Source organism: Dipodomys spectabilis, unplaced genomic scaffold, assembly GCF_019054845.1.
Source record: "Dipodomys spectabilis isolate Male_0828 unplaced genomic scaffold, ASM1905484v1 ptg000157l, whole genome shotgun sequence".
Classification (NCBI taxonomy): domain Eukaryota; kingdom Metazoa; phylum Chordata; class Mammalia; order Rodentia; family Heteromyidae; genus Dipodomys; species Dipodomys spectabilis.
In genome coordinates this window covers 18,933,128-18,956,360 of record NW_024870834.1, presented here as the reverse complement: position 1 = coordinate 18,956,360, position 23,233 = coordinate 18,933,128, and the positions used below count along the sequence as shown (strand labels likewise).

At 49.5% G+C, this 23,233-nt stretch overlaps 1 protein-coding gene across 1 annotated transcript in view; it reads left to right on the top strand.

Moving 5' to 3' along the window:
- Nucleotides 1-22,682, top strand: part of Jdp2 (Jun dimerization protein 2) — a 39,802-nt gene extending 17,120 nt beyond the window's left edge. Inside the window, exons 3-4 of the mRNA XM_042692860.1 lie at nucleotides 16,247-16,351; nucleotides 21,559-22,682. Of these exons, the coding sequence (XP_042548794.1) occupies nucleotides 16,247-16,351; nucleotides 21,559-21,744 (291 nt within the window). The 3' untranslated portion in view covers nucleotides 21,745-22,682. The remainder of the gene's footprint in view (nucleotides 1-16,246; nucleotides 16,352-21,558) is intronic.
- The last annotated feature ends 551 nt before the right edge of the window (nucleotides 22,683-23,233 follow it).

Genomic DNA, 23,233 nt, shown 5'->3' with positions numbered 1-23,233 from the left:
TCCAAAGAGACAGAAAATAGGATTGGGACTCTGAGTTGCATAGGTTCAGGCCTGGGGGAGATAGGAGGAATGGGAAATGTACAAAGCATTATGACGGAGATAAAGCATTCTAAAAATTGATTATACCAATGCTTTCCCAGCTCTGTACATATACTAAAAGCTATTGAATTGTATAGTTTAGTGGTGAATTATTTGCTATGTATGAATTTTATGTCAATGAAACTGTTAAAAGCAAAAATGAGTAGCCTCTTCTTCAAGGGAGCTGAAGAAGGTTAAAAGGCATGGTACAAAGCCGTACACCATTGGCTCACACCTATAATTCTAGCCACTCAGGAGGCTGAGATCGGAGGATCAAAGTTTGAGGACAGCCTGGGCAGGAAGGTCCATGAGACTCTTATCTCCAATTAGCACCCAACCTGAAAGTGGAGCCTGTGGCTCAAGTGATAGAGCACTAGCCTTGAGTACAAAAGCTCAGGGACAGTACCCAGGCCCTGAGTTCAAGTACACACACACACACACACACACACACACACACACACACACACACGGATGATGCGGAGTTCAAGTACACACACACACACACACACACACACGGATGATGTGGCCAGTTGCCCAGCATGGTGGCAGTGCTCCATAATTAGTAGCTATGGCTTTTAAATCCTTCTTTAAGACCAACAACAGTGAACAAGCTGAGAGCTGGTTAGGGTCTCCCTCTCCCTCCCAAATCCTTCCTTTTTATTGCTAGGAACCATTCAGAAGCAGGGAAGACCAGCAGGATTTTGTGTCGAGTTCCAGAGGAAATAGATAAGCTTACAGACTGATTTTGCAGGTATCTCCTCTGCTCTGCTCCACCACCCTGGCAGGCAAATGTTAGTAGTGCCATTTAGTTGTCAACTGAGCCTCAGGGAGATTGTCATCTGCCAGGGCCTATTTTTAAATCATAATTTTATTTATAAGAAAGCAAGATCCACACACATACCTATTAGTTACCCCATCTCACACCTTGGAGAGCACTGCCAAGGTGCCAACCCGACACCAGGTTGCTCTATTTCTTGTAGACTACAGAACAAAGCTTTTCCCACTGTGTGTCTATCTGCTGAGCATGCTAAGAATACAAGGAAGCTGATGAAGCATTCTCTTTCTCTCCCTCTCCCCCTCTCTCTCTCTCTCTCTCTGATCTTCTACCTACCTACCATTTGTAACTAATTGCTGATCTGGCTGTCCAAGGAAAACAGAACAACAAGAATAATTTGCATGCTGAGGCTTCCATTAAATCCACAGCCATTCCATATAACCTCCAAGCTCAAAGTTTTGCATCAATAGAATACATCTTGGAGCCAGATGTGGAAGTACATGCCTGAATCCCAGCATTCAGGAGGCTGATGCAGGAGGATTTGGAATTCTGCGCCTGCCTGGACTACACAAAAGATCTCTAAAACGAACAGTCTGGTACTGGTGGCTCATACCTAATCCTAGCTGCCCAGGAGGCTGAGATCTGAGGATATCTGTTTGAAGCCAGCTTGGGCAGCAAAGAGTGAGAGTGTAATCTCCAGTTAAGTATAAAAAATGTTGGAAGTAGAGCTGTGGTTCAAGTGGGATAGCACTAGCCTTGAGCAAACAAAGCTCAGGGACAGTACAGTACCCAGGACCTGAATTCAAGCCCTAAAAGCAGCAGACAAAATGAAAACAAAGCTGGGTGCTTGTGGCTCATGCCTGTAATCCTAACTACTCAGGAGGCTGAGATCTGAGGATCACAGTTCAAAGCCAGCTGAGGCAGAAGAGTCTGTGAGACTCTTATCTCCAATTAACCACACCAAAATTGGAAGTAGAGCTGTGGTTTCAAGTGGCAGAGCACTAGCCTTGTGCAGAAAGAGCTCAGAGTTAGCTTCCAAGCTCTGAGTTTAAATTCCATGACTGACAAAAAATAGAAAAAAAGAAACAAGAAAACAATTTGCTTTTCTCATTGAAGTAACTTCATAAGCATGTGATAGGAATGTAAGCTCTTCAATTCAAATTATTTTTATCTAAATTTAGTATTTTGTGATATCATTTGAATGAGAGACTTCTGCTGCTAAAAGCTAAAATCAACTATTTTATATCTGTGCTTCTCAAAATGGGGTCCCCAACCAGCGGCCCTAGCATCTGAGCTGTTAGAAGTGCAATCTTGGGCTTGAGACGTGGGAGGCTTACACCTGTAATCACAGCTACTCCGGAGGATTGTGGTTCAAAGCTTGTCAGTGCAGAGTTAGCAAGATCTCATCTCAAAAAAAAACAAGCCAACATAATGGCACATAATGTTGTAATTCCTACTGGGGGGAGAGGAGGAAGGAGGCTAGGAGGATTGCTGGCTGAGGATGCCCTAGGCAAAAAGTGCAAGACTGTCTGAAAAAAAAATCATTAAAGAGAAATAGTGCTGGAGACTAAAGTAGTAGAGCAAGTGTTCAGCAGATAGAAGGACAGTACTGTAGAGGGGAGGGAATAAAAGGGGAAAGAAAGGAAGAAATGCAATCTTGGGTTTGTTTTGTTTTTTCCTTAAACCTACCCTCTATTGAGGGTGAGGCCCAGAAATCCTTGATTTAGGGAGATTCTGATGCTTTCAGAGTGTGTGGATGATCCAGTTAGTCATGCCTTCCAGCTCCGACTGACAAAGATTCTATCTGAAAATGGCTACAAGGATCTAAAACCACATTTTCTCCAAACTTATCTCCAGCTTCCTGTATGAATCTGCCTGCCATGGAGTATTCATTAAATCCTGTGTCTCTGAGTTGGGGTGGGGGTCAGGAGGGGGGGGAGTGGTTTCCCTATGAGTCAGCGCTTCCAAACCAGTTCTTTCCATGTCTTGAGCTCTTTGACGTGGCATTGCCAAGGTCCGTGGCCTAAGGGACCATAAGCCAATGGTCTTGTCAAAAACTGCCAGAGTCTGGTAAACTGTTCTGATGCCACAGGAACTTAAGTCTGCTGTTGTTCCTGCCTAAGAATGGGGGAGTCGCTCTGTGCCCCTAGCCAGTGGGAGTTGTCTGTCCCACCTGATCTGCCTTAGTACGGCCTAGCCCTCCCAGAACTTTCATTGTATCTAGATCTGTACATCCATCCTTCTTGGTAAACACCCCCTCCCAACCTCTAGGCCAGGGTTCCGGGTTGTGCACTCAGGCCCTGGCTTTGGCTAGAATTTTTCTTCGCTGGTGGTCAGTGCCTTCGATGTGGAGGTCACCATTCTGCTGGGCAATCTGTCACTTCTGTAGCCTTGTGTCTGAGAGGAACTGGCTGAAATCCTCATGTTAGCTGCATGCTTGCATACAGATGAAACAGAACTGCCTGGCGGAGAATAATTAAGCCAAGGACCTTGTTTTTCACCTTCATGATGAAAGACAAATCACTTTCAAAGGCTTTAATGGGCTGGCAATTGAAATGGTCTTCTCTTTTGGCCAGGGCAGGCTTTCAGAGCAGCCCTGCTCATAAATATTCTCCACGATTGCATTTTCCTTTAATTGTAGATCATGTAGATCATGGTTTTGCAGGAGCTCAGATCTCCATTTTTTACACCATGTACTGATGTTACTAAACAATCCATTTTAATTGGATTATTCACCTTTTGAGAAGAAAATGGGGTTTTCCTTACTGAATGTGTGCTGTGCTGTCTCCTCTCTTTGACGGTAGTGGCAGGGGTATTATTGTATGTGTGGCTGGGGGTGGCGGGGGGCCTGGGGGAGGTCACTGTTTCTATCCTTTTCTCATTTTTTTATGCCAATAGTGGGACTTGAACTCAAGACATTGAGATCTTGCTTAGCTTCTACCCTTTTGTCCCCTCAATCTTGGCCCTCTACCACTTGAGCCATACCTCTACTTCTGGCTTTTTGCTAGTTAGTTGGAGACAAGAGTCTCTTGGATTTGTTTGCTCAGGCTGGCTTCAAACTGGAATTCTCAGATCTCTGCCTCTCGAGTAGCTAGGATTATAGGTGTGAGCCATTGGCTTCTAGCTCATCTTTTGAAGTGACTGCCGATTGGACAAGAAGATAGATTATGGCCTAGTAGGAACCTAGACCCCACTGAACTAAATGTGAAAAGAGCTTGAAACAGACCCATTTCCATAAAAGTCTTCCTTCTTCAGATAGCATTCCTTTTTTTTGTGGTCCGGTCATGGGGCCTGAACTCTGGGCCTGGGCGCTGTCCCTCAGCTCTTCAGCTCAAAGCTAGTGCTCTACCACTTGAGCCACAGCGCCACTTCCGGCTTTTTTCTTTTTGCTTATGTGGTGCTGAGGAATCGAACCCAGGGCCTCCTGCATGCAAGGGAAGCGCTCTACCACTGAGCCACCTTCCCAGACCCAGATAGCATTTCTTGAGCAAAAGCTTACCGGGCTATCAGCGTCTAGAATTCTCTTCCATGTTATGGTTTCTGCCTGGGCCAAGGTGGTTGTTCCTGGATCTTCCAGACTTGTCACTTTTGCAGAAGCAGTGTTTGCTCTTTTTTTTTTTTTTTTGTTGGTCATGAGGCTTGAACTCTGGGCTTGGGCGCTGTCCTTGCGCTCTTCAGCTCAAGGTGAGCGCTCTACCACTTGAGCTACAGCGCCACTTCCGGTTTTCTAGTGTTTTATTGGAAATAAGAGTCTCACGGACTTTCCTGCCCAGGCTGGCTTTGAACCGTGATCCTCAGATCTCAGCCTCCTGAGTAGCTAGGATTACAGGCGTGAACACCAGCATTCGGCAGTATTTGCTCTTTCCCTCGCAGAACTATGGGCAAATGGGTGTCACCCTGTCCAGCCAGCTTCTGGAGACCTTGATCCAAACACAATGCTGCCTTTTCTTAGCCATGGAAACTGGCTGTTCTCCACTGCTTTTTGAGAGACTAGCCTGTCTCTATCTGCACATATAAACCATACCTGGCATCTATTGTTTTATAGATTCTTAAGAAAACCCAAAAGGTTTTTTCTGTGGACAAGGAGGCTCGGAAGGGTCAAGGTCAGAACAATGCTTCCGCTTGCTGAGATTTGGGGAGACACAGAAATTGATTAGGGTGGAAGCACACGTGGGCCTTGATGAGATTGAGGAGACAGGACAACAGGCCTCTAGTACATAAAGAAGATATCCCTTGCCTTTTCTCGGGAAGCAGTGGTGTTCTGGATGGTTCTGCCAGTCTGGAAGGCTTAGGACAGCTTCTTCTTTTCTGAAGCTGACTTTCTGGCCTGGTGATGCAGTAGGGATGTGGGATCTCTAGCCTTGGCAGCTCTAGAACCACTTGGTGGGGTTTAATTTGCAGCCCTGCCTCTCCCCATGGTGTCCTGCAGATGCCCAGAGCATCTAAGTGTCCTTATCCACCATACTGAGCCCTGAATGCTGCCAGCCACTCTGGCAGGCCCTTCTCAGTTTTCTCCTGGTGCTGGGCCAAGGGGATTTGAATGAGCACTGCTCCAGTGTGTGGGTTTGCTCACAGGTGAGTGTGATTGGCTTTGTTGTGGCAATGGGGGGTGGGGGGAGGATCGAAGCTTGGAGTCAAAATCCTGGATTCTTGTTCAGGTCACCAGCTCTGTGGGTCAGGCTTTTCTCTGTAGCAAACGTTTAGTAAGCACTGCTGATTGCCATAAACTGCATGGTACAGGGGGGCACACAAAAGTCAGAAAGACATGAGGCTTTGTCTTCAGAAATCACAGTTTTGTAAGGAGACAAGAGAAAGAAGGTAGAGTACCCCTCACTATTGGGGACAAACAAGAGTTTGAGGGAGCCCAGGGACATCTCATTCTGGAGGGTGTGCTGTCAGGAGGACTTCCTGTGGGAGGAGATACTCCAGCTGAGTGTCAGGAGACATGATAAACAAGCCAATGGGGGGGCATGAGGACGGGGAGGGGGTGTGTGTGCATGAGGCAGATAGAGCGAAGGGTTGGTGTGGACAGCAGGAAAGGCAAGCTCACAGGCAATCTGTGACATATAAGCATCTTGGGCTTTATCCTGAAGTCAAGGAGGGTCACCACTACCTGTAACAGGTGGCTGCAATGGCTGAACTTTCCATGTGGGATCAAGAGATCTCCTAGGATGCTGTCCCAAAGGTCCAGTGGAGAAGGAGAAACAAGGGGGCCAGGCGAGGTTGGAAGGTAACATTGGGGATGAACAGTGCGGTGCAAAGCTGCGGAATTAATAGCTTGTATGTTCAAAGTGGGAGATGGGAAGGGAGGTGAGGGTGGGGCCTGAGTTCCTAGCTCTAAGGGACCGGTGGTATGGAGCCAGCAAGGTAGAGAACAGAGGAAGGAGCCAGTGGGGAGCAAAGGCTTTGGGGCTGAGGAACATTCATATCTTGGGCGTCCAGCTCGCACTTGGGTGTTCAGGTCTGGAAATGACGGTTGGGTTGGCATTTGTGAGCAGGTGGTGCAACCATACTTAGGAGAAGATAAAATGATGATGCAGAGGTTGTGCCTGTGGAGTGAGAAAGTAGCAGGTGCACATGGAAGGGCTGGGAAGAGGCTCTGGACAACAGACTCATAGATGAGGTCAGAGAGACAGACATGTGTGGTGTTGTAGACTCATGGTGGAGAGAATGCAGGCATAGGAACGATGCACAGGCAGTACAGCCAGAAGGCCTAGGAAGATGAGCCCAGCAGCATCCTTTGAACTTGTCCCTGAGGGCCAGTCCCTGCCCTCCAATGTGAGCCTTAGGATATGCACTTCACTTCCTGGAGCCTCAGTTTCCTCATCTGTAAAATTCTAGAAATGGCTCTTAGTTCTTGGAAGAGCCCATTTCTGTTGCTAAGAGTTTGTGATGAAAACTTTTGTTCTTCCCTCCCCGGCCCCTCCCCAGTATCAAGATTTGAACTCGGGCTTGCTTACTTTTGCTTGCTTGCCTGGGGCTCCACTCATTGAACCATATATTCAGCCTGATTTTTTGCTGATCTTAGGACATGCAGTCTCAAAACTTTTCTGCCCAGACTGGCTTTGAACTGTAATCTTCCAGATCTCAGGTTCCTGAATACCATTGTGGATGGGATCCTCTAGTGACCAGCTGAGATTTACATTTCTAATGCATACTCAGGTGATACTGATGTGTCTGGCTTCAAACAATCATCCTCAGGAACTCAATCTCGTGAAGAGCTAGGATTACAGGCAAGAGTCACCTAGACTCAGAGGATACATTGAACCTTCTCTAGACTCAGAGGATACATTGAACCTTCTCTAAAGGGCACTGAGGACCAGACTTCTTTCAGCCTGCTCCTACTCATGGCCCACACCGCCTTGAGAGCTGATGAATGAATGAGAGCCTGGGGAAGTCAGAGCTCTGGAAAGGTTTTAGCCCAGCAGCCATGCAGAAGGCAGCCTTCTGTCACCCCTGTGTGGTGCCTCGAGCTGACCTTCACCTTTGCACACCTCATTTGCTCTCTGGTAAGATGAACTCCTAAACAGAAGACTTTGAAGGCCACTGAGAAGCAGGGCTATGGTAATAATTAAAGTTGACCCGAAGGCCCAGATTGGTGAGCTGATTGACCCAACCAGAGAGGGATGCCGGAGCCCCAGGCTTCCCATGACAGATCCTGCTGGGACCTGGTGTGGGCCCGAGGCCGTGCATTAGCAGCGGTGGGTCGATGAAGTCCGCAGATGTGTTGTGCTTGGCACACACCGTTGTTCCTTTCAGAATGGAATTAGATGGCAACGTGAAAAAACATAGGAGATTTTCCTTTTATAAAACTTCATCGTTTCAGCTAGTCTTGAAAACTTGGAAGATTTGATAACCCTGAGCGTGAGTGGCTGGGGTGGGGTTGATGAGGACACTAGTCAGGGTGTCCCTCCTTCCGGAGTCAGCCAGCCCCATGCAGCCACTAATGGCTACTTACTTGCTCGGCTCCCGGCTCCAGCCTTAGACTGACCATGTGTCTCAAATTTGCTTTTAAAGATCTGCCACTGGACACTGAAGCAGCTGAGGTCCAGACCTTGGCCGTTTAAGCGAGAAGGGCTGGCGGGAGGGGAGAGGTGCTGGGCAGACAGTCTCCAACAACCCGGCCCCGGGGGAGGTGCTGGTGGGGAAGGCCTGGCCCCAAGGCTGCCAGAGGTCAAGGAGGGTATTGAGCCAGGGCCCCACGATTTCCTCATTCCTCCTGGCTGGAAGGAGGCTGTGGGTCCAGCAGGCTCTCCCCTGGCCGAGCACAGGCCTCAGGCCTGGACTGCCCTACTTTGTTGTTGGGGAGAGTGGGGGGGACCACAGCCCCTGGCTCTGTGCAGCCTGTTTATGTGAGGGAATGTCTGGTATGTTTGGCATTCGGGTGTTTACTTCCCAGGGTGCTCATAGGTCCCTGGTGTTGAAATGTGGCGCCTCCTTGTGGGGGTTAGGAGGGGTCTTGTGGGCCTGGCTGGTGGCTTTAGGCCCAGAGCTAGATTTGGAGCCTGCAGAGCTGTACCTCCCTGTCTTTTCCTTTCTCCAGGTCTCCTTTCTGTGCCATATTCTGCCAAAGAGGGAGGCTGCCTGTGCGCTGGGAACCACACATAGCTGCCTAACTGCCGCCAGGGAAGGCAGGCAGAGGAACTGCATTTGCAGAATCTTTGTCACGCTCCTGTTCTGGGCTGGGGTTCTGTGTTTTCCATGAGGAATGGAGGCTCAGAGAGACCAAGTCACTTACCCAGGCATGCACAGCCAGTCTATAGCAGAGTTTCTGGGAGGAACTCAGTCCTTGAAGACCCCAAAGCCCACATGGTCAGCATGGAGTGTCAGATATCTGTGGAGGCTGCAGTTCTCATCTTGAGATGAAGCCCTTGGGCCCCCTTTTGCTGTAGTTACTGCTGGGCTATTTCCCATCTCTCCCTGCTGCCTGTTCTGATGCGCTGTGTGTGTGTGTGTGTGTGTGTGTGTGTGTGTGTGTGTGTGTTCATGGGGCTTGAACTCAGGGCCTGGGCGCCGCTGTCCGTGAGCTCTCTTGCTCAAGGCTAGACCTCTACCACTTGAGCCACAGCACCACTTCTGGTTTTCTGGTGGTTAATTGGAAATAAGAGTCTTATGGAGTTTCCTGCCCAGGCTGGCTTTGAACCTTGATCCTCAGATCTCAGCCTCCTGAGTAGCTAGTATGACTCCATTTGTGAGCCACCAGTGCTAGGCTTGATGATCTTTTCTCTTAGTGCTTGTGCATGCGAGAGTTTCTGTATTTCCATGCGGCCATGTCATTTCTTTCTCTTTCTGAGTCTTGGTAGATCTCACAAGGTATAATTATGAAAATGGCTATGAAATGTCACAATTCAAAGTCACACATGGGCTACTGTTGCCACCATGGCAAAGCTGTATGGCCTGCAGATAGGACCTGAGAAACAAGACTAAGAGTGAGAGAAACCAGGGAGGCCTCTTCCTTTAACCACATAGCCTAAGTGTTCCATGGCTGTGTTCTTGTGCAATAACCCCTTTTTGTTCCTTCTTTTTATCTGTCAGTTCTGGAGCTTGAACTCAGGGCCTGGGCACTGTCTCTGAGCTATTTTTGCTCGTCTAGCACTCTAACACTTGAATCACACTCCACTTCTGGCTTTTTTTAGGTAATTAATTGGAGATAGGAATCTCACAGACTTTCCTGTCAGGGCAGGCTTCAAACCATGATCCTCAGATCTCAGCCTGCTGAGTAGCTAGGATTACAGGCACGAGCCACGGGTACCTTTGAACTTACAAAGATCCAAAGAGGAAAAGCCATTTTCAGTCATCATTATTGTTGGAAGATTCTGCTGTTGACTTATGTTCCCATCATGAGCCTATAACTCATGATGCAGGCTTGGGAGTCGTGTTTTCTGGAAGGGTGGTACACACAGACAACTGCCTTTGAAAGATCAAGAGCACTTGGGTCCTGGGATCAGAGAACTTGAGTTGGAATCCTGAGCTGTCTGGCCATCCCTCCAGCTTTTAGACTTTCTTTGTCTATACAAGAGGGAGGAGAGTAGAATCCAGTGAGATCCTTCACTGACATGGAGAAATAAATGTTTTTCATCTCCATTGATAGCCCATTCTGTGTCATGCTCAGCTCTAGTGGCTGGGTGGTAACAGTGAACATGGACTAAGATATTTCTGTAAATAGATTAACTATAAATAGACTGAGCAACATTCTCTGAGGGAGACTGACAAGCGACAGGCGATGTATACGTGGAAAATGTTAAGTGTAATTAGTGAAAAGCACCTGGAAGCAAGTCAGTCGGGGGGGGGCAGCTGAGGGGACAGTGATCAGCAAGAAGTCCTGGCGGAGAGAAGAATAAGTGCAAAGCCCAGGGACAGGGGCAGGGATGAACATGTCATTTTTTTTTTTTAAGCAGAAAGCCCTGCTGTTGGAGTTGAGTGGATATGCAGAGCCAAAGCCTGGAAGAGGCAGGCAGGGCTGTAGGAAAGTTTTAAGCAGGAGGCTGAATTGCATTTTAATCAAGGCGTCTTTAGGAGCCATCGCAGCAGTCTAGGGCATAGGTAGTTGAGGGCTTGGATTGTTGAGGCAGCAGGGATGAAGTGTGGGTTGGCTCAGAGATGTGTTTTGCAGGTGGAACCTTCCAAGCTGCTAAATGGACTGTGTGAGGAGAGGGATTTAGGAAGACTTCCAGGTTTGTTTTGGGTAGTTGGCTGTGGCGATGTTTATGAAATGAGGACACCTGAGGGTGGAACGTGTTTGCAGAGTGCAACAGCCAGCAGCCTTAATGGCCTCCTGAGCAAACTTCCCTGGGCACACAGATCATCTGGCAGATTGCAGTGCTGCAGGTCTGGGGTGGGGCTTTAGATCTGCTCTTCTAGTATGCTGTCAGCTGTCCACAGACCACACTTTGAGTTTTGAGGTACAACAGGCCACAGGGTCTGACCTGGCAAGTATTGGTAAGCGTTCCAGATGTGGATGCCCCTGGTGCCTGTGAGTTTCTCTGCAGTTACTGTCATTGTCTCTTGCCTGGCGTTGATGGGCACTAGTACTAGGGGTGGGCTTGTCAGTCACATGGAGCCATGTGCCAGGCATCTTCATACATGTCCTACCTCCCTTGTGCCAGGTGGCCTATCACAGCGGGCCCATTACCCAGGGAGCATCCCCTGCAGTCTGGGTTCCAGTTGGGCTTGGCCAATGGGAGGCACCAGAAGTAGGAGAGTTTGGGGGGTTCACTCCTCCTACCCCTCCCTGCTGGGCCTTCGTTTGCTTTTTTGTTGTTGTTGTTATTAGCATATATTATCTAAGGAGGATTATATTGTCACATTTCCACTCATGTGCACAATGAATAATTACCAATCAATCTCACTCCTCTATCACCTTCCTTTACCCCTCCCTTCCTAAAACAATTGCAACAAGTTTCATTGTTTTATTTTCATACATGCAATCTACTTGGACCATGTGAATCCTCAGTCACTCTCCTTATTAGCCCAATCCCCTCCTGCTAGTTCCAACCTCCCCAACAGAACCTATTCTGTCTCTTGCCCTGTACTCCCATCTCCGTAATGATCAGCAACTTTCATTGAGGTGTTCTCTATGCTATTTTCATATATTGCAATGTTTTGTTTTTTGTTTTTGTTTTTGCTGGTCCTGGGTCTTGAATTTAGGACCTGGGCTCTGTCTCTGAGCTTCTTTTTCTCAAGGCTAGTGCTTTACCACTTGAGCCACAACTTCACTTCTGGCTTTTTTGGTAATTTATTAAAGATATGAGTCTCACAGACTTTCCTGCCTGGGCTGGCTCCAAACCACGATTCTCAAATCTCAGCCTTCTGAGTAGCTAGGATGATAGGCATGAGCCATTGGGACCTGGCAGTTACAGTGTATTTTAAAGTTCTTCACCCTCTTTCCTTTTTTTCCTCTCCCTGTCTCTTCCTAACTAGTTCCTTAATTTGGCCTTTGTTCTATAGTTATCCAAGAATATAATTACCTAAATAGGTACATGTATGTATGTGCGTGTCTATAAATAAGTATGTCTTTTAGGTCTAACTTCTGTGTATGAGTGAAAACATGTGATACATAATTTTTGAACTTGGCTTGTCTCACTCAATTTGATGTCCTCCAGCTCCATTAATTTTCCTGCAAATGACATAATTTCACTTTTCTTTATGGTTGGATAATATTCCATTTTATAGCTATATATAGCATATATATAGTATATATATGTACATATGTGTGTGTGTGTATATATATATATATATATATATATATATATATATATATATATATATATATACACAACTCATGTTCTTTGTTCATTCATTCATTGGTTGTTGTTATTTGCTTTGCTCTTTGTGGTTGTCCTTATGGGCCCTTCTGCATCCAGGCTCTGCCACTCTCTCTATAGATAGTTCTAGAAGCATTGCTGCTGAGGAAGACTTCTCCCTTAGGTCACTACAAATCACCTTCTGCCCCCCGTTATCACCTGGCATCTTCTGACTCTACAAAGGCGGGACTTTGGTGTCCTGAGCATTTTCCAGTGGCAAGTGACAGAAACCTTCTCAGGTTCACTCTAGGCCAAAGGAGAAGTTTGAGGATGTATTCAGGGGTATCCACCATGAACCCCAAGGCGGGGAACATAGGCGGTCCCACAAGGGTGAGATCAAGAGGACTAAGATGGTTCCTCTCTTGGTGTGCCTTCTCCCTTTCCACTGTCCTTTGTGTATATCATCAGCCAGTGACGGTGTCTCTGCTTCTGTCTCCCTCTGCCCTCTCCGCCCACCATTTCCGTTCTGCATGTGTCTCTGTCTCTTCCTAGAACTGTCTCTCAGGGGTAAGACCAGAGTAAGCCTCCTCCTCCTGTGCGGGGCCTCCACCTGACAAAGAAGAAGAGGGCCTGAGAGTGGGGGCCTCCTTCATCATGCCCTGGGCACTTTGCTTGTCCACTCAGACCCGGCTTCCTGTTTCTCTTTCTCCTATAATAAGTGTTTCTCCCTGGCCTCTGCACATTGCTCAGCTTCAGCAGCCTGCCCTTGCTGCATTGGGTGCATGGCTGAAGTTGGTGGTTCTGCATGCCTCCAATCCAGTGCTCAGAATCTTTTGAGTCCAACTTCATACTCCAGGAAGACAGATAGCCCAGGTCAGGTCAGCCATTGGAAGCTTGCTCTGCCACTGGCCTCCCTGGTTCTCAGCAGGGGCTTAGAATGGACTCTGAGGAGTGGGATCAGGAGGGGTTGATCAACACCAGGCCTCTCTGATGGTGGTTCTGTTACAGAGCATGGCACAGGTGCCCCTCACTACCAGCACACAGACTTCTTTGTCCTTGGGACTTCTTGGGAACCAGGGGAAAATAGAGCCAGAACCATGTTAGAGAAGAAGAAAAGATAGGCTGAAACCCCCGCCCCATCTCTGTTTCTATAAACGTTATCAGGCTGCCTTCTCCTCTCACATCCTGGTTCTTCCAGCTGTGTCTGCGGAGAACATCGTATCTCCCGTCTGGAGTTCTGGTTTTAGATTCTGAGCCCTGTGTACTGTGAAAACATTCTACCATCTCTCACCTACGCTGTCCAAATGCTTTGGAAGATTCAGGAGGCACCTGGGAGGGGAAGAGGAGAAGAGGGGGAGGAAGACAGAGAGATACTCCAAGGGACCCTGTTGGGGGCCCAGACAGTGCAGGCACTGGCAAGAGGAGCCAGTGGCTGTGGGGAAGGCTAAGAGCTGCAATCTTGTTGTATTTCTGGGAGGATTTCCACAGCTGTTCCTTGCATCTTCTCTGGGTAGCTCTGAATCAGCAGCAGGAGGATTCAGGGGAGATTCATACCATTTTAATGGGGAAGGTGTGATGAGAGGCTTTGAGACCACATCTTTCTTGCCTTTTTGGGAGATGTTGTCAGCCAGGGTGGAGCCCGGGTTGGAGGGGGGGGGCCGTGGGGAAACAGGCTGGCTGCTGTGGAATTGGGGTTTCAGGCCTAAGCACATACTGATTGATCCCCCACCCCTACCTGCCAGGAGATTTGTGCAGGATTTCTATAGCCATCAGGGCCTGTGCTCCTGAATCTAGATTCTGCCTTTAGCCAGTGCACTTCTAGGAGAGACAAGACCCTAACTCCAAGTTTTGCTGGACCTGGGCAAACATACAAGAGACCAAACCAGCAGAAAAGGCTCCTATGAGCACCTTGGGAAAAGCCAGCCAGATGCAAACATGTTCATAGTTAAAGAATCCAAGCCTTCAGCCTCTTTCTAGCATCCTCTGTTCCATTCATTCATCTGAGTAATGTGTGTTGAGCTCCAACTAAGTGCATGCTCAGAGGGTCCCTCTTCTACACTCCAGCAGGGAGGACAAATGTCTATATAAATCAGGGATCGTGGTGGGATGCCACAGTGTCGTGTCAGCACTGGAGCAGAGTCTTCTAGGAAGCCAAATAGACAAGAAAGTGACTTCCTCTTAAGGATGAGTAGGAGTTTACCCAGTGTGGACAGAAGATCCCCTCCATGGGGTCAGGAGGCCCTGGCTGTCTTGAGTTCAGTACAGGGTGACAGCTGGAGAAAATGTACCAGGTTGCAGATGGTGGGTGGAGCAACCCCACCGTCTGAGCATCAAGATGACCTGGGAGTGTGCTGAACTTACATGCAGGGCCTTTTTGCATCTGCTGCTCCTGACCTTGGAATTAGGTCCTCTGCTGGGTAGGGGTGGGACCATGTCATGAGAACAGAGGCTATGTGTCTGGCCAAGGGCAGGTTTAGCTGCACACAGCGCCTTGGCAGTTTGTGGGCAAACCCTCTTGGCCGAGGAGTGATTGCGCTGCCAGCCACTTCCTCCAGTTCCTTCCCTCTGCCTGTCGTCACGGTTACCTCGGCCTGCAGAGGGGTGAGGCTGAGGTTGGGCGGAATCAACTTTGGCCAGGTTTCTATGTTCCTAAATGCAGGTCAGCCAGAGGAGCTGTCACTTCTGGTTCCCTTTCAAAGGAGGCCACGGGGCTGGGAGGTGTTGGGTGATGAGGCACCTTTCCAGCAGCCTTCCCTGGGTAGTGGTGGGGTGGGGGTCAGGACTAGGGGTTGGGGGGAGGAGAATGAGAGCTAGCCTTGCCTGGCCAGCACCTCTGCCATTGGCCATAGTGCTGGGCTGGGGCCTGGCCCTCTGTCCCAAGCTCCCAGAGCATGCTGGGACTGTGTGGAGAAAGGCTGCTTACTTTCCTGGCCCATGGCCCTTGGGCTGAGACCTTGTTGCAGTCCGTGGGCTACTGTCACTCTCCACACTCCTGGCCCGCCAAGAAGTGAGAGAGTTGGCAAGCCTGGGCTGTGCAACAGCTTCTCTAGTGGCCTCTGACTCCGAGCTGTCCCCAGCCCAGTTGGCCCCGAGAAGCCTCCAGATTTTCCTAGTAGGTAATGAACAGCAGGAGGCACCTTGCCAAAATGCCCTTGATGGACTGCGGTGCCGGCCAGTGGTCAAGAGCAGGAAGGTTGACAATGGGAAAAGCTGAGTTAAGATCCTCTCTCTGCCATTTCTCTGTTGAGTGGCTTTAGACTGAAGGGAATGACTGAACTCAAGCTCACTGTCTACAGACAAAACAGTGCCAGCACCTTCCTCAGCACCTTGACTGTGAGGATGCAGCCATGCGTGTTGAGAGCATTCAGCAAAGCAGGCAACCGAGGCAGCCTCGCTGTTCTATTAGAGCGAGGCTTCACAACCATCACCAGCACAGTAGGTGGGCAGTGTGGTTTTTGACCTCCTTTGCCCTTCCTTGGGCCCAATTCCATTCAACATGAGCCTGCAGGATGTTCTGGGGAGAAGCGTACCTGCTCGGGGCCTTTCACCTCTCTCACAGCTCTTGTCCTGTGGGGCAGAGGAGCAGGGAGATATGTCAGCTTAAGGAAAGAGATCTTGAAGTTTGGAAGGTCCAAGAGGGAGGAATATCAGGAGAGGCAGTGAGGGTTTACAATCCCAGCAGAAGGTAAAAGGTGTGTGTGTGTGTGTGTGTGTGTGTGTGAAGGTCATCCCTCAGGCCACAGTAGGTGGGGCAGCATGGGAACTTGTGTCCTGCCCAAGGCACTTTAAAAGGAAGAGCCTAGGAACCATTGGCCTAGAAAACAGTGCCCACAGGCCTTGGCTGGGCAAAAGAAAAGGTTGTCCCACCCACCTGTTGTTGAGCTCACCTGTGTGCTTGTGTGTGTGTGTGCACGCATGTGTGCTCACACATGCTCCCGGCTCCTGGCCCCTGGCAGGTCCAGGCATCCTTCCCTTGCAGGACACTGGCTCCTCCAGGGATGCCCTCCTATTGGGCGCCCATCCAAGGATCTCAGCTGACTGAGGGCAGGGGGCTGGAAGTCAGGGAGTATTGGGTCAAGATGGGGGAGCTGTGTACATGCCAGTGTGCAAGGCTGTACCACAATTTAATCGTGGCTCTGTGCCCTCACAGTTAGACGAGGAAGAAGAGCGAAGGAAAAGGCGTCGGGAGAAGAACAAAGTAGCAGCAGCCAGATGCCGGAACAAGAAGAAGGAGCGGACAGAGTTTCTGCAGCGGGTGAGCCTGTGGCTGGCCTGGGGTGGGAGGGGAGGCCTCTCTGGCCTTTGCAGAGACTGGGCTCTCAGTACCCCGGGGTCACCGGATGCTGTGGAACCCCACCCCCACATGGCCTTGGCCCCCTGACTGCACTAACATCTATCTTATACCCATTTGTGAGCCCTGAGCCTCCCTGAAACTAAGCAGCCTGCAGCAGCTGAAGGTACCTGGAAACGCAGACAGTACAGCCAGGTTCCTCGGCCCGGAGCTTAGACCCTGGGTGCTGATTGACCATGGCTCAGGAATGCATTACTCTTGTTGGCTCTACCTGGTTACCAGTTAGTTGTCTAGAGTGAGTGCTGATGCACATGGTGGTAGACAGAGTGCTTTTGTGCAGGGAATGCTCCTTCTCTTAGCTACAGGTGGAGTATCCTGAGTCCTACCTGGGCTGACCCTCAGCCCCATGAAGATGGGACCAGAGGTCAGCTATGCATAGAGGTCAGCTTGCTTCCCCCATCCCTCCTGGTCCTACCTGCTCATCCCCCCTCCCTTCTTTCCTCCTTTCTTCTCTCCCTTCCTCCTTCCAGCCCCCCTTCCCTCCTTTCATATCCCCCTTCCTTCCTCCTCCCCCTCATCTCCTTGTTTTTCTTCTCTTTCTTTTTCTCTCTCTTTCCTTCTAGACAAAGTCTCAGAATGTAGCCCAGGCTGGCTTCTAGCTTGAGATCCTCCTGCTGGTATTATATGTATGTACCGTTACCCTTGTTCTTGTCCTTGCCTTTCCCAAGGTTAAGTAACTTGTGCCAGGTCTCTCAGCTACTAAATGGAAGGGCTGAGATGCAAGTCTGAAACAAACCTCAAAGCTTTTGCTCTTAACATTGCTCTTCTGGTCCTCAGGTATTGGTTGATCTACTTATTCTTTTGTTCATTCATTGATTCAGCAAGGGCCCTAAAGGTCTAGTGCTGTGCTAGCTACACTGTCAGGGAGAGAGGCTGGTTGGCTATGGTGTTCTCTGACACTGGGCATTTTGCAGGTCTCTTGTCCCACTTGCCACAAGTGAAGAGATATTCCAGGTCGCTGGTGTGGACAGTGTGGGCCATGTGGAGAGCTTCAGGCTCACAGCTTCTTTATTCTCACAAGTGTCCCCTTGGGATGTTGACTTAGATGGTCCTAGACAGCCAAGGGAGGGCAAGGAGGAGAGGTCCCACACGTCCCTCCCTCCCCTACTCACTGCACTGTGAGGGCTATGGCAGCTGAGGCCATGTTGTGGGGTCCAACGAGAGACAATGTAGGCACCCATACTGACCCCTGTAATGGCCGTATCTGTCTGTACATGTGAGGGATTGTCAGAGCATTTACTTTTTTATTTTTAAATTTATTTTTGTCAGTCATGAGGATTGAAATCAGGGCCTGGGTGCTGTCCCTGAGCTCTTTTGCTTGAGTCTAGTGCAGCTCTCAGCCTCCTGAGTAGCTAGGATTACAGGCATGAGCTACCAGTGCCTTTTTAAACCCTCCCTGCCCTCACCCCTGACCCCAGGGCACCTGGGATTCTTACGTCTCTCTGAGAGTTCACCTGTCCAGTAGACAAAGCTGGAACCCCAGCTAGGAGGCAGGCCTTTGGGCTGGGTCCACAGGCTCCTCCCTGCTGTTAACTGTTCCCTGTCACCCTGGATGCCTGCCACACATTCTCTGAGCTTGGTAGCAGTAAGACCATCTTACATCTCATACTCCCATGGCAACCTCTGTACTTCAGCCATTCTCTCCTCAGTGGACAGTGGCTGTGGAGAGGAGACAAGGAGCCCTTCGTAATTGACAGGATCCTTAGGAATGAATGAAAGTCTTGCTCATGGTCAACAGTGGCTGTGTCGGAGGGCTGAGAACCCGAGCTTCTGCTGCCCGCCACTCAAGCCATATTTTCTCGCCTCAGAGGCCCTGGAAAGCTTGTCTGCAGTAACCTAGCTTACAAGAGGCAAGACTTTAACCCAGACACACCCTACAACTTGGAAACTTGTGCGAGCTCCTTCCCCACTCTTAGAGAAAGTTAGTGGAACTCTCATTTTATGAGCCCTAAGGTAATTTGTTCTTTTTAAAGTACAACGGCAGAGAATCCTAATTGCTTAAAGTCTCCTGAGCCAATCAGATTTTTATGGGAGGAAACTAAGGCCCAGAGAGGGGATGTAACTTAGCCAAGGTCGTGCAGCCAAGATGAAAAGCCCAAACACCTGGCACTTCACCTTGTATTTTTTTTTCTATTGGCTTCTAACCCATGTGTAGGAGGCACAATCTTAATTTGTACGAATTCTGTTCTAAAACAACAAATACTTTCCCTTTTTCTAAAGCAATAATGTTGACCAGGAGTCAGAACAATAGCCAAAAAATTGCTGACAGAATCATTTTTTTGACAGAATCATTTTATTGTATAATTAGCACATAGAAAGTTCCGGCCCAGTTTCTTCTTTATTCACCAGGAAAAGACATCAAATAATTGCTGTTGTAAAACCACAAACCAGCCTGGTATGGTGCTGAGAAATTCCAGCACTCTGGAGGCTGAGGCAAGAGGATTACAAACTCAGGTCCAACTTGGGCTATAAGGAGACTCTGTCTCAAGAAAAATAAATAAATAAAAATGAATAGATAATAAGTAATAAACCCACAAAACCACTGTTACCCCGTGATTAATAACAGATTCTTCTGAGCACAATTTGTAGTTGCAGAAGAAACTCACTATATATCCCAGGCTGGTCTGATCCTCTTGCCTCAGCTCCCTAAGTGCTGGGATTACAGGTGTGTGCTACTACCCCCAGGGTGACCTCATTGATCTGATATGGTACAGGTGTCTGCAAGGAGAGTTAACCTGACATGACGTAGTTTGGAGGAAACGGGTCGCTGTGTATTCTGTTGAATTCTGTGGGTTGGATGCTTCCCCCTGTGGGTCCATATGTAGCTTCGAACTCACTGTACCTGCAGCCAAACTCCTTCCATGCTCTGCCCACCACTCTCTAGTTCTCCCCTCCCAGACTTCCTTCTAGGCCCCTGATCTCACAGTTCTTTGCCCTGTCTCCTTCATTGCAAGTCCAGGCACTCACCAAGACCTGCTGAGTTTTCTTTGAAACAGCTCTCTTCCCTTTTCCTTCCCCCTTTTCTGCTCATCGTGTGACATAAAAAGCCCTTAACCCTCTCTCACCCTTTGCTTTACACAGTGCTTTTCCCATGTGTGTTTATCTAATCCCCGCCATCATCGCCTTTTTATAGACCAGATAACTGAGGCTTGGAGGAGTGACGGAACTTGCTCAAGCTTCTGCTTGGCAACCTCCAAGCTTTCCAGAGCTGCAGTGTGGCTTGGAACTTGCCCTCCCCATCTTACACCAGAGTGCCCTCGGGGAGCTGCCGGCACCATTTTTATCCAAGTCCCAAGTGTGAGTCCTTGTTCATTCATGGCTCCTGACTGGAGGTTCCTTTCCTACCCTGCCCTATAGATCTGTCAGCCCAAGGTCACCCCATTCCTCCACCTTCTCTGATGGTCTCCCAGACCCTGGTTATCTCTGCCTTGCTGTATGGATGGATGCCTCCCTCCCTGAGCAGAAGCTGTGTTGAGGGCTCATGGCACTGGCATTCTGCAGATCACCCACTGGATACCCAGCAAGTTCCTGGGCCCCCCAGAAACAGAGGCTCAGGACCATTTGAGGATGGAGCTAACATGGTGGGCTGGGGGAGCTGCATGGTCAGAGAATTGGTGAGAAGTTTCACCAGCTAGTTACACCCAAAATGGACACCAGACTGTCAGACTGTGGGGTGACAGAACATTATGGCTTCCTGTGGGGTTCCCCATACCTCCCTCCCCTACATGGTTTTTTTTTTTTTCAGAATTCCAAGAACTGTGGACCAGGCCAATGTTCCATTTAAGTCTCTGCCTGTGTACTAAAAAACCATTAAAGATCATGGCTGGCATTTAATTTTCCTTTTTGGAGCAGTTTGCTGTGGGTGTCTGGTCATGAGGCCTGACTTTCTCAGTTGTTCAGAGCTCCTGGGGGCCCCTGGCGCCCCTCAGAGATAGCACAGACCCTCTCCTAGGGCTGTGTGTGTGAGGATAACACCATTGCAGGGAGCGGCAAGGGCTCTGGAGGGCCCCCCCCCCGCCCTGAGGGGTGGCTGCTGCGTGGGGCTGCATGTCCCACGTGCGTTTGTAGCTGCCTTGCTCTGGGGCTGACAGGTTGCTCAGTTTTGCATTTTGTACCAAGAGAGTTCTTGTGAGACCACCATGGGCCTGGCAGCATGGCAGCACGTTCCCGTGCCATATGCCAGGAGCACCCTGTCTCCAGATGGAGAGGCAGAGTGACTCCTGGGGAAGAACCTGGCCTAAAGCCACCCAAGATCAATGGCAGCTCCATGGACATTGATCTGGAGAGAGCTTTAAGTCATAAACTGGTAGAGGTCCAGGAAAAGTCATTCCAGTCATACAGGTTTTTACAGTTTGACCTGCAGCCTTGAATGACATGCACCTTGTCACCTGTGCAGTCACCTGTCCTAAAATGAACAGGTAACTCTGTCTCTCTCTCACCCCCCCCCCCCCAGCTTATCCCAATTCCTTCCTTCCCTCAGGGCTTCTCCAGTGGACAGGAAGTACCTTAGAACTCTCACTTGAGGCCCATTTGGATCCTGCAAGATGACCGTTAGTTGCCTAGCCATAGATACACCTTCTAAATTGCAGGGGATATGAAGGGAGAGTCTGCTTAGATCATTCTAGACTAATAGTCTGAAAGCATAAGTTTTAGGTGGAATGTCGTGACTATACTGAACTCATCAATCCCATAATATATTCCTACACATGAACACATCTGTGGCCTCTTTGAACCCTTCCTTGGACCTACTCTAGAGTCATCTAGCCTCCATTTTGTATCTCGGCTCACCCTTAGTATCTTGTGCAAAGGCCTGAGCCTTGGTCATACTAGAACAACAGCTCGGAGGCCACTAAGACTGAGTGACTTGAGTGAGAGCAGAGAGGCAGAACATGAGCTGGGCGCGCCCCGAACTATCAACGGAGGTACCAAACCACTATGCTAAAGGCCAGTATCTGTGTGATGGACAGGCTGTTGACCCAGAGGCTCGGTCTCTGGTGGAGAACTGGCAAAAAGGTGCCAGCGGTGGGTGCCCTGGCCCCCACTGTCCTCTGCAGAGCATCTTCCTGAGCAGTCTGGTAAACACTGATGGCGGAGCTCTGTTTCTCACACAGGAGTCGGAACGGCTGGAACTCATGAACGCTGAGCTGAAGACCCAGATTGAAGAGCTGAAGCAGGAGCGGCAGCAGCTCATCCTGATGCTGAACCGTCACCGCCCCACCTGCATCGTCCGGACCGACAGCGTCAGGACCCCTGAGTCCGAAGGCAACCCGCTACTGGAGCAGCTGGACAAGAAGTGACCGTGGGGCGGGGAGGACGAAGCAGAGGAAGGAGGAGGACAGGCAAAGAGGGGAGAGGAGAGGGTCCCGGAGGGCCCCTCCTTGGGGCATGAGAAACTGTGATGGGGCTCAGCCAGCCAGCACTCCCGGCGAACTCCTTTGTGAAACTCGGATCAGCCAATGGGAGGGGAAGAGTGGGCTGAAGACATCCTGAGGGAACAAGCGCTGAGACCAAAGGTGACCCGTGGGAAGGGCTGTCCTGCCCGGGGCCCAGCTGGAAGGAGGCAGGACAGGAGTCATGGGCCAAAGAGATGCCCAGCCTGGCAGTCTCAGACACTTCCCTGGACCTCTGCCGAGACACCCACCCGAGGGACCACTGATCAGCCAGGAAAAGCCATGAGTTGCAACCAAAATACAGCTGAGATTGGAACTCAGCACAAACTGCTATCCATCCTGCTCGGGCTGTGCCTCCGCCCTGCTGCGAAGCTGGAGAGGGGCATGCTGCGGGGCCCTGCTGCCCCTGCCGCCCTGCCCGGGAGGCGCAGCCAGGCACACCCTCACCAGCCCTGCTGGAGTTTGCTGTGGGCACTGAGGCGCAGGCGCCCTTCCAAAGCACATACCGAATGTTTACAGACGGGCTGTTCTGGCAGGGCTCGCAACTGCACATGTTTTTTTATACTTTCTTTTTTTTTTAATATTTTTTACAAAAAAAGATTTTATACAAGCAATATATATATGGATTTCTATAATCACTCGATGTGATACAGTATAAATATGCTATGGTTTGTTTGTTACAGACAGATACCCACCAGTAATGGCTGTTGTGTGTAACTGCTCAGTACTGTAGTCTCTGGGTGTTGGGGAGGGGGGGTGGCCGGGCAAGTGGGACACATTTCCATCCTTGTAAACCCTTCCTGTAAACCCAGTCCTGTATCGCTCAGTAAACATTGCTCTTACCAGCTGCCTTGCATAGCGTCTGCCTGGGGCTGGGGACGGGTTGGGGGGGAGGGGCGGAGTGCAAGGTGTGCCCAGCATCTGTTGTAGCTGCTTACTTTCCATAGCTGTATACTTAGATAAATGAGAATATGCCCATTTCACAGATGAGGAAACCAACACTCAGAGATATTTATGTACCATGCAGTTACCATTTGGGATATGCCACAAATGTTTGCTGAGAGCTCCAGTCAGTGGTGTGTGTGTGTGTGTGTGTGTGTGTGTGTGTGTGTGTGTGTGTGTGTGTGTGTGTGTGTGCGCGCGCGCGTGCACGAGGTAATGGATAACCACCTAGGTCTTGCCCCCTGGGGCCTAGGATGATGGAGTTATTTTGTGCTTGTTTCACCCCAGCCTGGCTAAGGAGTGGTGGTTATTGTCAGGTCATAGTTGAGGAGATTAGACTTGGCAGATGTTGTTGGTTGAAGAGTTGGATGACCAGTGGATCCTATTTATTCTTCACTACAGCACAAAATTGGTATTATTCTTATTTTACAAAAACGGACTAGCGAAAGCTCAG